This window comes from Mesocricetus auratus, unplaced genomic scaffold, assembly GCF_017639785.1.
Source record: "Mesocricetus auratus isolate SY011 unplaced genomic scaffold, BCM_Maur_2.0 Super-Scaffold_100008, whole genome shotgun sequence".
Classification (NCBI taxonomy): Eukaryota; Metazoa; Chordata; class Mammalia; order Rodentia; family Cricetidae; genus Mesocricetus; species Mesocricetus auratus.
In genome coordinates, this window is record NW_024429192.1 from 59819625 (window position 1) to 59837548 (window position 17924).

Below are 17924 nucleotides of genomic sequence, written 5' to 3' on the forward strand. Positions count from 1 at the left end.
ATCAGATGGGGCCTCTCAACTCTCAGATGGGGAAGTAAAGTCAGGAGCTGTATTGGGTCAGACAGTGTGTGCTGCGACTCTAAGCCAGGGCCAGCTTGTGGGTCTTAGCACAAAACCATGGCAGTCCCGCCACTCTCTGCCACTGGGAGTGCTGCACGGGGCGAAGGGCTGTGCGTGCAGCCTTCCTTGCCCCTCTCAAGTTCCCATGTAAGACCTGGCACGGGTAGATAGGCAACCATGGGTGGTGTGGAGAGCACTGGTTCTTCTCTTGTTTCCGAGCACAATTCAGGTGGTGCACAGAGAGTAGTCATCTGAGCCAAGGTCTCTCTGGCTTTACTGAAGAGAAGAGCACCCAACCCCGTGCAGGACAGTGCCATGCTGTGCGTAACTAGCCCCTCTGTGTTGGGAAATATGGAAACAGGAAGTTTCTGTCCAGGGACCTTAGGTAGATTTATTGATGCCCAGAGAGGAGACTAGGTGGTCCTGGGTGTTGGTGCTTAGCTTTGTCCCTGCCCTCTGACCTAATAGTTCCAAGGACCTTGTGCTTGTTTCTTCGGAACTATGACTTGAAGTTATAACCTTATCCTAACAATTTCAGACCTCCTTTTCTGCCTGGGAGAACATGGCCAATATGTAGGTCAATCCTGTTGATCTTACTAGGAAGATGTTTTGTTTCATTAGGATCCTCTATAATTTGTAATGCGTGCTTCATACATAGAAAGATGTTGGTTTCAAAGCTGGTATTGGGAGCTAAATGATGTTTTCCAAATACAAATGATGAAGCCTGAACCCCAGTGTGCTAATATTGGAAATGTAGTCTTTGGGAGGCCATGGGGGGGAGGACCTGACCCTGCGGGGTCATAGACCTTATGGAGAAGGAGACGCTGGGTGCTCAGACTCTCTGCACAGCACAGAGAAAAGACCATGTGAAGACAGGATGAAGCCACTAAGAGCCATCACCAGACACTAGTTGTGGGACCTTGATTTTGGGCTGACAATGCACAGCTGCGGCAATATAGTGGGCCGTTGACTAAGTCGCGGCACTAGTGTTTGTTATGGAGGCCAAGCCGACTGGGTTGCCTCTCAGCACTGCTCATGGCTCTGTCTGGTCCTCCCTAGGCCTCAACACAAACTTTCTCAGATTACTCTTCTATTGTTACCACTTTACAATTTCCACTTGTGTAGAACCAGTCCACTCCTAACAATCAGTGTAGGACGTCTTATGTATCTTCACCTGGCTGGATAAATTCCCTATCCTTCCCCTCCTCCGCATCTCCCCTCCTCTTCTATTTTCTACAACTGGCTGAGAGGCCACATAGGGTACTCCGTCACCATTTATTTGTCTGCTGTCACCACTCAAGATGGCTACTTATCCTAGTTCCAGCTGGATACAAGTGTGTGGGTGGGATGGAGGTGGAGATTGGGCTCCAGTGGTCTTTGTCTACCCTCATTTTATGCCTGGTTTGCCTGATGTGCAGCTGTTCTCAGCTCAGTTGGTGAGAGTATGTTAATGACACAATGTAGAGCCAAGCTAGCAACAGAACCAGATTGTGAAGGCAAGGCCAAGAGCCAAATCAGGGAGGAAGAGAGAATGGTATTCCTTTAGCCTTCCTGGTGGTTTCTGTCCCCAAGAAGTGTCACCTACACCCTCTGTCCTTAGACTCTTGCCCCAGAGGTTGGGTCACAGACCTAAAATCCAGGGAGATGAAGCTCTGGGATTTGGGTGCTTTATTCTCCCATCCCTAGGGGCATACTCTGCAGGGCCCATGGTGCTGCCGGAATTATACCTGGGAGGGGCTGGACAGGTTTTAAATAGGTGCTGGTGAACCTAAGGGTTGCCTCATTCCTCCTCTCTGCTACCTCTCAGCACCGTCACTGGACAAAGTGCCACTAGTTCCTGGGCACCAGCTCTTTCCTGCTGTCTGCAGTGGGCCCAGTAGTGTCTCGGACATAGGAGGATGTATAAAATGTGATCCGACTGAAAGAATGCAGAGGCCCCAGTGGTGACCAGGGAAGGCATTCTGTGTCCCAGCATAGAGCATAGAGCATAGAGGCATGTTGCTTGCTGTAACTGTTGGTGTAGTTCGAGGGTCTAGCTCAGAGCACAACTCCCCAGGTCCATAGAGAGGGTAGAATTCCTCCCTCCCAGTTGTGCCAGCTGTCAGCCTCCTGAGGAATGGGTTCCTCCTAGGCAGGCTGGTTTTCTAGCCACTTCTCCTTTCTGTTTCCATTATTGAATTGCAAGCCCCTCATTAGGTGCAGAAGGAAACTGGGGTGATGGGGGTGGTGGCAGTTCCCAGTTTTTCCTTAGGAAAAGAGAAGGGCTTGGCCTTGGGCAAAATCACCATTCATCATGAGCAGAGTGTTTTTGACAGGCCTTTTCACATTACATGCAACCATCCTGACTGAACAAGCTAGGAAAGAGATGAACATTTCAAATAGAAAACAAAACTCAAACGGTGGCCTTGGCCAAAAAAGAGGGATCCATTTTCTTTCACTGCATGTCCAGTGTTTCTTGTGTTCACAGAGACTGCCTTGTCATTGAAGTCATTTGGGAATCCTTTTAAGATTGGTCAGTTCTCCCTTAACCTGCATATTTGCCATGCAGGACTCCAGATAACTCTTGTGTGGTTGTACAGAGGCACTTAGCTCTACACATCAGCCTGGAATTGTGAGTGTGTGTGCGTGCACTAGTCTGTGAGTTTGTGCATGTATGGAGGCCAGAGGTGGGTATCTTTCACATCTTACCTTATTTTTTGAGAGAAGGTCTCCATGAATCTGGAACTTAATTTTTTAGCCGCAGTGGCTGGCTGGCAGTTCCCTAAGATTTACTTAGCTCTGCCTTCAAGTGCTGCTTTTACCGTTATACTCTGTCATACCTGGCTTTTTTTTCCCCAGGAGTGCTGAGGGTCTGGGGAGTTGAAATGCAGGTCTTCTTGCTTCATGATTTACCCACTGAGCCATCTTTCCAACTCTGGAATATTTTCAAAGTAAACTGCCCTGCCCTGTATTCAGGAACCAGACTCTAAATGCTGACCTGTGGGAATCTTCCTGCTTTGGTGTGGAGAGAAGTAGGGGAATGGGGTGGATCCTGATCCCATCAGAGTAGTATAGACCTAGAAACATCACACCAAGGACCTCCTCACTGGCTGCCAAAAAGAGGTTAAATGTTGTTTGTTTCCCTAGGAATGTCAGAGTTTTTCCTTCAGACAGGCATGCAGGAAATTAAACCACAAGAAAGGCCAAGTGGAATTTCTTAATCCACCCAAAACAATGAAATGTGAAGTGTGGGTTTATGGTGGAAAGTGACTGGATAAAAATAGCATGGACTAAGTCCACAAATCTGCCTCCTTGGGCTCCCAGAGCAGGGGTGTGTGTGGACTGTGGAAAGAGACCTGTGTTTGGCTGGCAGCCTGCTCTCCTCTGGGAAGGCTGGCATTGCCTTGCATCTCCTGCCCAGGCATCGTTTCTCTCCATGCTTGGCTCTAGCAAGCCGACCAATGTCCCCAGAGCCGGCTTTAGATGTTGGGTCTGTGTTTAGATGGTGGCAACATTAGCTATCACCTTCAACCATGCTTGTCTGGAGTGAGGTAGACATGGCGTTGATACCTGGTGTAGAAGGCTACTTGGCCTGGACACAGAGACCGGCTGAACTTTCTAGTAGTGAACTTGCCTCTGAGGTTGCCCGCTCAGTGTTAGGCTCCTGTTGGAGCTCCGGGGACACAGACTCACACTTGGAGAAAGACTTATTCCAACAGATGTGGCTTTTGTCACCATCTGTGAAAACCAAACAATCTGCCATTGCCTAGAACTTAAAGATGTGCCTGTCAGGGGTTTGGGATGGGGGATGCAGCACAGTTAAATCCGTGCCAGAAAAAGAAAGCGGGTGAGAAGCGCTCCCATCTGGAGGGGCATTTGCTTTGAAAAAGTGCCTTTGGAAGCACAGTAAACCACCTGTGTGTGCTGAAGCAAAGTAGGGAGGCAGGAGTATCTGCATGGTCTTGGCTTAGCAAAGTTTTTAAACCTCTTGAAGACAGAATCTTAAAGAAAGTCAAGGTCCTGTCAGAACCTTAAATCTGATAAGTATGACCTAAAACAGGTATTTCTCTGAGGTAGTTAATTAATGTCTTTTAAAATATTTTAATTTGAAGGCAACTCAGACTACTTTGAAAAGATGGAACATATTTACAAAATAATTAGACATTTCTACGATAATATTTTAGCATATTTTCAGCTAGTTTCATTTGCGTGTATAATATGTGTGTTCACATACATATATTAACATGTTTTAGATACCAAAAATCATGTGTTACAAAATCATACAACTTTAGACATTGGTTTTTTTCTTGTGATTATAAAAGTGAATATTTAGCTGGGTGTTGGTGGCGCATGCCTTTAATCCCAGCACTCGGGAGGCAGAGGCAGGTGGATCTCTGTGAGTTCGAGGCCAGCCTGGTCTATAGATCGAGTTCCAGGACAGCCTCCAAAACAATACAGAAAAACCCTGTCTCGAAAAACCAAATATATATATCAAAAGTGAATATTTATTGTAGAAAACTTGGAAAAGTATAATAAAGACATTTAAAATAATCTAGAATGTTGTTATGGCCAAGGGTAGTTGCTATAGATGACCTCATGCTCAGTGCCTCCCAGTATTCACACCCTGTGTGGTTCTCCTTCTGTGAACTGAGCCACCTCTGCCACCTGTTTGTAACAACTAGGATACAGAGGAAGCGATGCTCCTTTACTCCTGAGGTCAGATACTAAGAAACCTCATGGTTAAACTTGGGTCTCTTGGAACACTTGTCCTTGATGAAGGCCCTCTTAGAACCCAACAGCCATACCGGATGAAGCTGGGACCCTGCGAGAGCACTGGGGCTCAAATGCGCAACTGGCCCCAGCACTGGCTGCTGGCAGCATGCATAGTCATCTTGGACACCTAGCCTGGCCAACTTTGTTGATGGCTGCCATTAGTCCACGGGCACATGAGACTGCATGAGAACCATCCACAGCCAAGCCTCGTTGATCTGCAGGGCTAATTGCTCTCTGAAGCCATTGCTGTTTTCAGTTAGTGGTTTGCTACACAGCAACAGATACCTGGCAAAGCTTGAAGCAGATTTAGAAGTAATCCCAGGTGAAAAGAGTGCTCAAGGCAAAAGGATCTCTGACTTTGGAGCCATCTGGGCTCGGCTATGTGACTGCAGGCAGGGTTTTGGCTGCTGTGAACTTCAGTTTTCAAATATTTGTTAAATGGAAAGGGGAGCATTGAATAGCATTCCAGTCTGGCACATAGTTGGGACTAAGTCAATGTTAGCTGTCACTTGCTGATATTAAATGGTCATGAAGAATGGTGATAAGAGCACAGCCTGTCCCCTCAGTTATAAAGCGGATGCAGGCTGATCCTAGCCATGATTGCCCTTCCTCAGGTGCCACATAGCCCGTACCAGATCAGCCACATCTCATGCTTGCTGGGTGGTAAAGAGCAGGCCCATTTCTCTTCATGCCAAGACAAGATAGAAACAACAGCAGAGAAAATGTGATGAAAACCCTGTGTTTGCATTTTTGAGGCTAGGCAGAATGCCATTCATTTCTGAGCCTTGCACTTCACGCAGTGCTTGGCACAGTGTGTGACTTTGTGGTCTTGGTTGGCCATCAGTGAAGTCAGTAAGTGCAGTGTTCTGCCAAGTGTTGCATCTGTGCTGTTTTGAGTTTGCCTCAGATCTCCCAAGTTTATATTTCACTAAATAAAGTAGAACTCATTATGTAGCATCTTTAAAGGCCAATAATGGGGAAGAAATTTTGGTCTTGTTTCTAAAAGTGCTCCTAACACACCTTACCCCACCAACTCTGACTGGCATTGGAATGGGCAGTAGCCATAAGCCTGGTGCTGCTGGAGATTTCCTCATTGTAGGGTCCAGAGCAGGAGATGACCTTCCTGTTTTCTCTTTCTGTTTCCTGGAATGTAGTCAAGCTGGCTGAAGCCCCAGTCCTTGTCTTGCTCCATGAGGTGACCTGTAGGATGGAAACCACATCTGGGACAGTGGAATGGGAAACAGAAGGACTCCTGGCCCTTGGCAACCTATGGAGCGGCCATCCCATCCTTGAGTGACTCGGCTGTGGTCTTCTGTTGTTCAAACATTGTTACTTTGTTAATGTGCATCTGAGCCCATCACAATGGGGCACCTGATCCAGGGTGTTGTAAGGATTAAATTAGCTAAAGCATGGGGACGTTTTATGAGCTGGGATTGCACTTTGAGAATTGCAGCATACTATAAAAATACTGAATTAGTGTTGTTTTTGTCCTGTGAGTAAATAGAAGGGCCAGGGCAGTGGTAAACAGACCCTGATGGACCGGCTGGGCATGGGGCAGGAGGAGTCAGCTGCTGTGTAGGATGGAGGGCTGCAGATGGCAGGACAAGACTTTTGCTAGCTTCCTGCTTTAAACTAAGTCTTTCCTATGGTGAAGGCCCCATTGTGCCAGCAGCAGAGGAAGAAGTGGCCAGAGCAGGTAAAGAGAGAAAGCCCAGAGGGTTAGAAACAAAGGCCCCAGCACTCCACCGAGAACCTCAGCATGGGAAATTTGGAAAGTTGAACAGTGCTGGTTTGGACAAACCAATGGTAGCTGAACCATTATGTCAGAAAATATTTGTTAGGTTTATTCAAAGAGTACTAGATTCTATAGCTCCTGTCTCCAGGGGATCCATGAAGAAAACCCTGTTGGTAATAAAGAGAATGCCAGGCATCAATCCATCTATTTAACAACTCCTGTGAGCAAAGTGAAATGTGTTCTCCAAATAAGGAGAGATTGAGCCTTTGGGGACATGGACTCTCTCTCTCTCTCTCTCTCTCTCTCTCTCTCTCTCTCTCTCTCTCTCTCTCTCTCTCTCTCTCTCTCTCTCTCTCTCTCTCTCTCTCTCTCTCTCTCTCTCTCTCTCTCTCTCTCTCTCTCTCTCTCTCTCTCTCTCTCTCTCTCTCTCTCTCTCTCTCTCTCTCCTCTCTCTCCTCTCTCTCCTCTCTCTCTCTCTCATTGTTTGGCCCGGTTCAAAGCAAATTCTGTTCTATACTCTACGTAGTTAGAGCTGAAGGTGGGGAAGGAAGCCAGGACCAAAACCTGATCTTCCCATAGTCACTCATTTGTTCTATACAGCAGGAGCTGAGAGCTATAAACCATGTAATGCTGAGTCATGGCCAGTACCCAGCTTTCCATGTCTCATTCCCAGAGGGCTAGAAGAAAGAGCTTGTTGTATAACTAATATATCAAGTTGACTGAGGACATTAATTTCAACCCCCAGCCTTTACCAGGTTTGCTCACAGGATACATGAATCATTCTTAGGTACTCTTCCCTGGGAGGTACAGCCAACTGTTAATGTGGAAATCATGTCAATCTCACCCTGCATTTGTATTATCCTGTAAGTGCAATAGGTTTGCACATGTTGGCTGTTGCCATTGAAGATTTCCAACTTACATTGCTGGCATGAAGCCCTGTTTTCCAAGAGTTTCTCCAGTGGTCCTTGCTCAGCGAAGGGAAATCCCATGGCCTTCAAACTCCTCAGAGCTGAGGGCCGTGAGGGAAGTGGGAGCCCTTCTTTGTAGAGGTCTCAGTCTCCTGGAGGTGTCCCCTGTTTCTACTCTTCATATGGAAGCTTTGCTTAAACAATTCCCTCTAAATAGCGGCCTTTCTCAGTCAGACAGCCAAGAAAGCCTGTGCAGTAGTTGTTGCCATGCCTTGCTGAATCTGTGGTTCCACCACTGGAAGTGGGAGGTGCTAAGACTCCCTTAGCCGAGTCAGCAAAGGTAAAGACCCCAGCATGAGACCACACCAGAACCTTCTCCCGCTTCTAGAGAGGAAGTGCATGTTAGACCAGTGCCCAAGGCCCTGAATGGGCATATTCTGCTGTTTCTTCAGAGTCACTAGTCCCATAGCAAACCAGCTGTGCTACAGCTAGAACCTCCATTGCAGAGGGAATCATGAAGGGCGCTTTGAGAGTCAGGGCCAGAGCCAGTTGGGAAGGACCCAAGCTTCCTGCTGGATGTGAAAATTAGCAGAGCCAACTCCACCCATTAAGCCCCCTCAGGGGCACATCCATCTCATGCTTGGACAGTACCCCTAAAAGGAGAAGCCAGGCTGGCAAGAAACAGGACTATACCCTGCAGTCTCCCAAACATCCCCTCTAGGTTCATGACCTCTCATGGTGGGGGGCGGGCATCTCTGCCCCTTCCGCTGCTCTCTGGGTCCTGCACGTCGAGGTTCTGCCCACAACAATTAAAAAGCAGTAGTTGTGGTAAAGCAGGTGGCAGATTGCTGCAGTGTTCAGGACACGGGAAGCACGCTACTCTCCAGGCATCTGCTTCCAGTGCCATCCATCAGATGCTAGAGTCACATAGCTGGACATCATCTCCCTTCTCTGCTGACCCTCAGTGGCCCCTGGGAAGCCACTGGGGCTGTGGTCAGCGAGCTCTCTTCCACAGTGCTATAAATGCTGGTATCTAGGAAGCTTGTCAGCAGAGGCAGATTCCAAACAGAGGGGAAGATGTCTGCCTGTTAACTTGCTCCCCTGGGAAGGCCTTTGTCTCCTCCCATGGTGTTTCCCACCATGGAGGTCGTGCTTGCCTACCCTGCTCTCCTCTTCCTGACCCATTGTGCTGCCTATTGTCTTATGTGTGCTAGCATGTGTCTGCCAGGGATTGATTCTGAGGACAAGAGAAGGGAGGGGGGAGGAAAGGAGTGAGCTCTCAGTTTTTTCCTCTGGGCTTTTTTCTCTTGTTTGTTTTGGGGTGTCATTAAGTATTCAGTCTGACTTGTAATTCCATCCGTAGTCAGATGACATGCTTGTGGCTGGCTTAATTGGAAGCTGATGATGACTTGCTCTGAGCTGGTTTCCAGAGGATTGTTAAGTTGGGATTGTCCCAGCCAGTCTGGATGACTATTCCATGGCAGAGTCCCACCTTGCCTGGGTTGGCCTTGAACCCTAGCAGCAGGCATTGGGTTGCACAGTCCAGAGACAGTGAGAAACTCTGCAGGAGGGCTGCTAGGATCAGCCGTGATGGTCGTGATGGGGTCACAGAGGTAGCCATCTGTCCTGCATTTCCAAGCTTAGCAGAGTGAAGTTCTAGTTAGAGCTATCTCTTTGGCCTGAGACTGGAGGCAAGAGTGAAGGTGAGCAGGTGTGTCTGTGAACAGGAAGCCCACACCAGAAAGCCCCCTTGGATTCCTTATCTCTCCCACTGTGGGTTGACCTCCTTCAGTGTCTTGCCAGACTCGCATCCACCATAAAGACCACTGTCTGACACCCTGACTGCCACTCCACAGTGGGAATGCCAGAAATCCTCCATGTTGTCTTTCCCCAGGAAGCCAGTCAGCTGTAAAGCTCCCCAGGGGAGTACAGGTGTGCTCAGCTACTGGGGCCATGGAGAGCTTTGCTCTTTGTACAGGAAAGTACCCCCCAAAAGAGACAATGCCACAGGTACCATCACTACTTGAGTTCTTACTTATGTGGCTCCAACCCATGGGCAGGTTTGTGAGCATGGGGTCTGCTGGGAAGGCTCAGCTCTCTAGATGCAGAAACAGGCTCTTTTCTAGGAATAAGTAGATATCACTATAGCAGGAGGCTGGTAGGTAGTCGTGGTCAGCAAGTGACTTTCTGCTGGTTGCTAGGGGTCACACACCAGGCAATAAGACAGTATCTCCACGGGCATCCTTGGGTCTACAATATTTAGTGTGACTTCTGCCTCCCTTTGAATTTATTACAACCCAGGTGTATTCCTAAGGTTGTAAAGACTGTTGTTTTCTCAGACCAAGAGGATACGGAGGACGGGGAGCACTGCCCTGAAAGCTGCCTGGAGCCATGTGCAGCACGATGGTCTCATTTCTGTTTTCAGACTCCTTATTCATCTTTAGATTTACATGGTTGTGGCTGCTGGGGATATTCTAGGACATTCTCTCTCTCTCTCTCTCTCTCTCTCTCTCTCTCTCTCTCTCTCTCTCTCTCTCTCTCTCTTTCTCGGATTTTCTGGCCCACATAGGAGAGGATGGATGAAGGTGAATAACCAGAGAGCATCAGTGAGGAGGAGGGGGTTTGCGTTCTGGGATCAACTTTGCTTCTTAGCTTGAGTGTCCTAACACATCCCTTGTCTTGATGGCCCTCACTTTTCTCATCTATAAAATCGGTAGGCTGACCTCAATTATTACCAGGCTTTGTAGTAGGACTTTCTTGTTGGACTTTCCAAATAATGACATGGAGACTTTTTATTAATCACAAAAGCTTGGCATTAGCTTAGACTTTACCCCAACTAGCTCTTATAACATAACCCATTCATATTAATCTACATTTTGCATGTAGCTCATTGCCTTTCCTCCATAATGTGTGTCTCCTCCCTCTGCATCTTGCTGTGAAAGCCTATATTCATCCTGAGTTCCTCTCTCTCCCTGGAAATCCTGCCTAATCTCTCCTACCTAGCTATTGGTCATTCAGCTCCTTATTAAGCCAATCAGAAGGCGCCTTGGCAAAGACACAAGTTCACAGTGTACAAAAAGATTATCCCACAAGGCTTCCTTTCCAGAGCTGTCATCTTGACTTATTCTGCCCTCCTCTTTTTGTTGTCTTCTCATTTGGTTGGGGGACATCCCACCAGCCTGAACAATACTCGCTATTTTTAAACATAGCTCATCATTGTTCTCTCCAAAGTCCTTCCATTTGTATCACAACCTTCATTTATTTGTTGCATTGGGGACCATCATCTCATTTAGTCCTTAGTTTTATATGGTCTTGCCACCCCCACCCCACACACACTACAGTATTTTCCTGAAGTTGTTGCTGTGGTTGTTCCCACATAGAAATCTCTTTTCTCAAAGTCTTTCTACATTTCGTATACAACTACCCATATGTAGTTCCCACAGAGAGGTGGCTCTGCTGAGACCAGAGTCTGGGGAGCAGGTCCTTAAGCAGTCCCATCTTTACGGGCTACAGCGTTCCTCCTAAGTGCCAGCTTCTCTTCGGCGGTAACATTGGCATCTTGTTTCCACATTTATAAAAGAAGGGCCTTTGGTTGGGTGCCCGTGTGACAGTACAGGCTACCCGGAACTGTGGACTTCCCTGAACAGATGGGGGTGGCCTTTGTCCAGCCAGGTCTGGTGTTCTGTCCCCGGGTGAAGAGTTACTCCACAGTGAGCTGCACCTGCCCTCCTTTTCAGCTAGTTACCTCCTGTGAATGCAGGGCTAACACGGGGACGCAGCATCTCTGAGAGGTGCTTTAGGATTGAGTTATAAACAGTGCTCAAGCTTCTCAGATTCATGTGTTGTAGAGCTACATTCGTAGCCATTCCCTAAGAGCTGGGAGAGGGCTCTACCAGTGAGGGAGAAGGGGCTCTTCAGAAAGTAAATACTAAAATTGGGCCTCTGAGTGACACCCGTCCTCTAGGAATGTGCTTTCCAGGAGGAGGCAGTGATGGGTGACTGGAGATGTTGGCAGTGTGGGATAGATGAGGCCATGGGTGCCCACCAGGACCTGCCCAGAGCTGCTGCCAAGGGCTTCCTGTGCACTGACATGCTCATGGCTTCTGTATCAGCAGGGTTTCCATTACAGAGAAGTTACCATTACTTCTGTGTTTGCTTCCTTTGACATCTGCATTTGGCCAGGTGATTACCCTAGGATTCTTTCTGTTTCTTGCTGTCTTTAGCCTTCTGTGTGCTCCTGGGGTGGTGAGCAGTGGAGCAAGAATCCTCATGTGAGCCACTCTGGTCAGAAAGGAATCATGTTGGAAGGAGCTTGGGGTTCTGGCTTCAGTGTCAACTCAAAGTTCATTTCCACTTCACCCACACTCCTTGAGTGAGCTTGGGCTTCTGTTTTTCACCTTTTATTTGTTGGGGGGAGGTCTCATGTAGCCTAGGCTGGCTTCAGACTTGCTATGTAGCTGAGGCTAGCTGTGAACTCATGATCTTCTTGCCTCCACCTTTCAAGTGTTGGGATTACAGGTGTATGCCACTATGCCTGACTCATCTATTTTATTTTACTTTTTAAATATATTTTATGTATATGAATGTTTTTGCCTGTGTGTATATCTGTGCACCGTGTACATGTGTGCAGTGCCTGTAGAGGACAGATGTAGATTCCCTGGAACTAGAGTTACAGATGGTTCTGAGCTGCTGTGTGGGTGCTGAGAATTGAACCTGGGTCCTCTTAACCACTAAGTCCTTGTTTTTAACATTTCTAAGGCAATAGTTCTTCTAAAACTGGGAATTCTACCCATTAGTGGGTAGATCGGCCTTGAGGTTGACCAAAGTCTTCCTTGAGGAAATAGAGCAGCAGGACCCCCTTGGCCTGTGTGGACCCCAGTGACCAGTGTCTACTCTCCACCCCTTGGCTTAGGGCTGCGTCCCAAGGCCTGCAGAGTCACTGCTGAGGTTCTAGACACATAGACTCCCTGGTTGTTAGCAGTCAGCTCCGACTTCTAGGCTTTGGTTTTGTCATTGTTTATGGACGAGGGAGGGAGGCAGCATCTTCACCCTTGTGGGGGTTGCGGTGTGATGCTGGCAGCCGTGGGGTCCTCATTTGCCCTGGGCAGACCTTCCTCCCAACCCACCTCCCCTGCAGAGGCAAACCGGCCTTCTGCACTCAAGCTCTGCTCTGCCCTGAGCAGCTGGAGTCTCATTTGTTGTAACTTTGGCTCTTCTCTGTTGTAGAAAAATCACACAGAATGTCAATGAAGGCAAACAGAACAAGGAATAAATGAATCAGTTTTTCTTGTATCCTACATTGTGATTTCTCCATAAACCAACTTAGAGAATGGCTATTGCTTCCTGAATCTCTGAGTGTTTGTCAAATGCCAAATGCTGCACCTGTGACAGAGGCCCGAATGGCCAGGTGCTGGTCTCTGTCCTCCAGAGAGCCGTGGTGCCCTACAGCTGAGCAGACAAGAAACGGTGGCTGAAGGTGGCAGGGGTGGCGGGGGCAGGGCGGGAGGGTACCCCAGTGTTCACCTACCCATTCCTGTCCACACCCAAGACCCAGCCCAAGTCTCCCGCTTTCAAGAAGTTTTCCCGAGGTTTACAGGACATATGTATCCAGGCTTGAGATGATAGTACCTTTATCCCACTTGTCTGGAGGCCTTTGACACTTGTGCCCCAGAATGAAATCCCCTGGACGCCTTGGCTTTACACAGGGCATCCATGTCGCATCATCCAGGACATACACTTTGGTAGTGAAATATACCTGGTCAGCAGTCTAGATGGGCATATGGACCCTTGGATTTGAACAGAGTGGATTCCACAGTTAGAGAGGGCTTCTGCTTGCTGAAAGTGACTGCATCATTCAACAACTACAGCATCAATCCAGTAGCCTTCTATGTTCTTTACTTCCTGTTAGGTTCCAAGTCTCCCAGGATATGGGCCTGTATCTGTCATTTTTAGTTTTTGAGGGTCATTATGCATCCCAGACCATTCCAGATCCCAATCTCCCTCCCCCAGCCTTCCAAGTAGCTGGATTACAGAGGCAGATTACCTAGTGGATTACCTAGTCTTACTGCTGCCCTTCTTTGAAATTACTCCACCAGAGATCCTGCGGATTATTCAGCTGGACCTTGACCTGAAGTATAAGACCAACATCCGAGAGCTGTTTGAAGAGTTTGACAACTTCCTGCCAGGTGCTGTTATCGGCATAGCCAGAGAGATGCAGCCTGTGTACAGGTAGGTGCTGGCTGTGGAGGTGAAGACCCCTCCCGTCCTGCCCTTTCTTCTGCCTGGGTACAGCAGCATGAGGTCCTTCTGTACTTGGAAGCATGTTTGCACCTTTGGCTGACAGGTGATGGCACTGGCAGGGAGAGGGACTGCGCCAGAGCTGGAGAGGCTCCTCCAGAAAGCCCAGTTGTTCTGGTTGTTGGCTCTGGTTAAGCTCACAGGGTTAAAATTGTCCGACAGCAGTGTCAGGATTTCCCCTCCAGCCTGGTGTGCTGGGTTTTCATTGACCTCATGTCACCCTGGCGCTCTCATACCTAAGGAGAGTGGGTGGGGACAGTGGTACAGAGGGAGCAGCAGCAGCTTGGGGCACTTTCTTCCCAGGGCAGCACTTTCTCGTCAGGTGTCGGAGAAGCTCGTGTACCTGAAGGCAGGAGAAGTGCCCAAGAATGTTCTCTGCATGCTCGGATGTTCTTGACAGCAGAATGGTTAAACAAAATATATCTACCCAATTGAGTAGCTGTGTATGATGATAGGCAAAACAGAACAGCAAGCTTTACTGAGCAAACACAAGTGCTAATAAAAATCACAGGGAAAACCAAGGAGATGCTCTCCAAAGCCAGCACAGGTCTTGGGGACAAAGGGGATGGTGCATTGGTCCCTTATCCCCACCCCCCCAGTGGTTATGCCCATGTTGCACATACATTATGTTTACAGAGGAAGAGAGGTAGGCTTGGGTTCAAAGCAAGTCTCACAGCTGAGGTTCTGTGTTGACTCACCCTCACCCCCCTCTGACTGATAGCCTCCCCCAAAGCCAGCTCTGACCAAGTTTGCTCCAGAAAATCTAGAATTCTTCTTCCCTGGGCTCCTGGGGCCCTTTGTTCTATGTGCCTTGTGCTGGCTCAATTACCGGAGGAGCTAGAAATCATCAGAGACTGCTGGCCCTGGCACCTAGTGACTCAGAGTGTGAGTTTTCCTCCACTGAAGGAGGGAGAGACAGGCTGGGTTTAGTGGTGGCTCTTGGGAGTCTCAGATCACATAACAGGAAATTCCTGAGGCCTCAAGTGAGCTGAGAACTCCTGGGGCTTTGTGTGCTGTCCCCCTTATGTAATGCTGACTCAGGCTCCCCAGGGACAAACCTGCCATGTTGACCACAGAAAGCTGCCCTTAAGGTAAGCAAGGAAACATTAAATGTAAAGTCCTGGGTTCTAGTCCTGAGGCCTTGGCGCCCCTTTAGAAAGGGGAGCAGAGTCTCCACTCCCCCCCAGCTTTGGTGCTCACGGCTCCTCCCCCCTGTTTGGCCTGCTATTGTATGCAGTGAACCCCCTACTGCTCAGACTCAGGCCCTGGTGTTCTGGTGGAAGCTTCACCCCAAGCCCCCCTCCCCATCTCTCTCCAAACCTCTTCCCCAGACATGCTCAAGACCACCCCCACAGGGTATTTAAACTGTCCCCCAGAAAGCAGAGGTGTGGTTTTCCCTGCTCTCTGTTAACCTCTCCTCTCTGGGGGGCTGGAAAATCATCTGGGAGTGTTGTATCCATTAAACATGATTTTTTTTTCTAATTTGATTTGATTTGGTCTGATTTGAATTGCTGCATCGATGGAGAGGCTTATCGGAGTGCAGAAACTTTACTTAGGACATTTAGACTGGCAGGTTGTCAAACGGTTGCATCAGCAACACCTGCAAGATAAGGTTGGAGTTTCTCTTTATAGTACATTAAAACCCCATCACATTTGTTACAATAATCTTGGGCAGATTTTTGTTTTCTGCACATCTAGGCTTTTATAATGGTAGAACTTAAATCACTTTAATTATCTGGCTTTCCCAAAGAAACACCTGAAAGGTTATAGATTCAAATTAAGTTTCCCTTACTTTCTGCATCTTAATCTTTATGTTCAGTGAGTTCAATGAGAACCTGCTGCTGGCAAGAGTCTTAACAACAGACTGACTGACCCGCAGCCGTGAAGGTCACTAAATCAAGGCAGCAAATGAGTGTCCTCACACGACAATGTCCAGGGATCACCTGTTACAGTGTGTACCTTCAGGATGCTGCGCCTGAGAGTGGTTTGGCTGGTGGCAGACTAGGAATACTGCATATGTGTATGTGTGTATGGACACTGCCTTCTTCCATATGGAAACTGGAGCAGTCCGGGACCTGAACGATCAGTTAGTTGTTCCCCGCTTAGGATTCACCCAGCTGGGGGCCAGAGACAGAGACTAGAGGATGTAATGGGATGAAAAGGTGGAAAGGAGACCACAGTCTAGTTAGTGGCAGCCACACAAGTACAGGTGAAGCCGGGCCCTTCTTCTGAGTGGACACTGGACCCCTGATCCTTAGACATGGGCAACAGTTTACCGGGGACCCACAGCCCAGGGATCAGCCCTGTCTACTGCCTGTAGGGGCCCTCCCATAGCAACTGGTGCTCAGAGGCCTCCCCGTGTGGCCTGATGTGACATGGACAAATTGTTTGCTATAAGTAGAATCTGATAGCATGCACAAGAAGAAAGAAACAGGTAACAAACACTGTAGCACTGTGTCCAACGTGACCGCTTCTGGAAATTCACTGAGCAGGAATGGGCTCCAGTCCCCCAGCTGTGTGAGTTTTATAATCACTTGTCTCACAGTTGCTGTACTTCAAAGGGCACACAGCAAGTCGTTTTTTATGGTGGCTTCCCTCTATTGTGAGTGGTAAAATGTCTCAGGCTTGCAGGAGGGTGGGGGGAAGTGTTTCCCACCATGCGTTTGACAAACGGCCTTTTCACATTTTTCCCCACAAACATCAAACCGACTGCTTTCTGGACAGAGCTGCAGGGTCAGGCAGTGTTGGAGTATGAAGATGCTTTCCTCCCTAGGTCCCTGGTACAGTTTGGTAGAGTCAAACTTTCTTTGTCTGAAAATCAAGGGCCTGGCAGACTTGGGTAGAATGCCGCCCTCCTCTCCTTGGACCTTCTTGTGCATCTTTGTCTGGAACTGGACCCCTGATGAGCTCTGTGTGCTCTGTGTGCCTGGGGTGAGGTCAAAGGGAGAGAGCCCCCTGAGGCCTGCTCTGCTAACCCCCACCTCAAGCTTACAAGCATGGCATGTGGGATGACTGCCTGTGAGTCCTGTGAGTCCTGTGAGTGCATTAGAAGTGCAGGCAGCATGTGGGCCTTCTTTCTGTCCCTGTAGAATTTACTTTGAAGTCATAGGAACAGCTGAAGCAGCTGATGTAGAGGTGGTGGCACCAAGTTGGACTCAGAAGCCAATTAGCTGTGGGATGTGCTGCAAGTCACAGGTCCTCTGTGTTTTTCCTGTGTGCAGGAGAGCTGTCTGACCATCTGTCCTCTACCCATCTATCATCTGTCTACTTATCTACCTATCATCTGTCTGCCTATCACCCATCTATCATCTGCCTGTCATTTCTGTTTCATGACCTCCTGTTCTACCTGACCCCTGACTATAACAGGTACCACCACAGGACACCAGGGATGTGGAACTTGAGGTTGACAACAGATACCATTTTGTGTGATAAGTGTGTTCTAGATAGTGTATGCATACACCTAAAGTTATTTGTTGTTTATCTGAAAGTTGCATTCAACAAAGTACCCTATTTGTTTTTCCTAAATCACGAAACCCAACTCCAGCTCTCTGACCCCAGTTGGACAATTTTCTTTCCCAGCAGAAGTGAGTGATCTGGCTTTCCTTCGAGTGCCTGGGCAGGGGCAGAGGGCATGGAAGTGGAGCATGAGGATAACCAGGGCAGGAGTGAGTGTGGCCTCCCCTCAGAGTGCCTCGTCTAAGGGACCACCACCCTTCAGGAGCTAGGAGCCAAGCTGGCCCAGGTCGTTGAAAAGGCCATAGTACCAGGCAGCCTAGCACGGTTTCTGGCCCCTGCTTGACCCTACTGGTTGACAGGAAGCAGGAGCCTGAGTGGCAGCAGCAGGCTAAGGTCACTTTGTCCTGGGGCTGGCTGCCTGAGGAGCCTCTGAATGGCAGATTTGTTGGAAGGGGCTACAACTTCCGGGGGATTCACCAGCTCTACAGCCCACTGTGACCTGGCACAGGCCCAGGCACACCATGAGGCCACGGCCAGAGCAGCCAGGGCCCTGTCAGGGTATGCACCAGAGCCAGGAACTTGCTTTTGTGTCTGTCCTTTACTATCTACTTCTTCAGTCTCTTGGCAGCCCTGTGCCAGCCCTGCCTCCTTCTGGTGCTCGGATGAGCATGTCCATCTACCTTGTCTGTTCCTGCTTTATTCCTTTCCTGAAACTG

General features: G+C 48.6%; 1 protein-coding gene across 2 annotated transcripts in view; it reads left to right on the forward strand.

Moving 5' to 3' along the window:
- The window catches only part of Xxylt1 (xyloside xylosyltransferase 1), a 135822-nt gene that overhangs the window by 66636 nt on the left and 51262 nt on the right, over positions 1-17924 (forward strand). For both annotated transcript variants that reach the window (XM_040750978.1, XM_040750979.1), the window contains exon 3: positions 13551-13683. In XM_040750978.1, coding sequence (XP_040606912.1) covers positions 13551-13683 — 133 coding nt within the window. The remainder of the gene's footprint in view (positions 1-13550; positions 13684-17924) is intronic.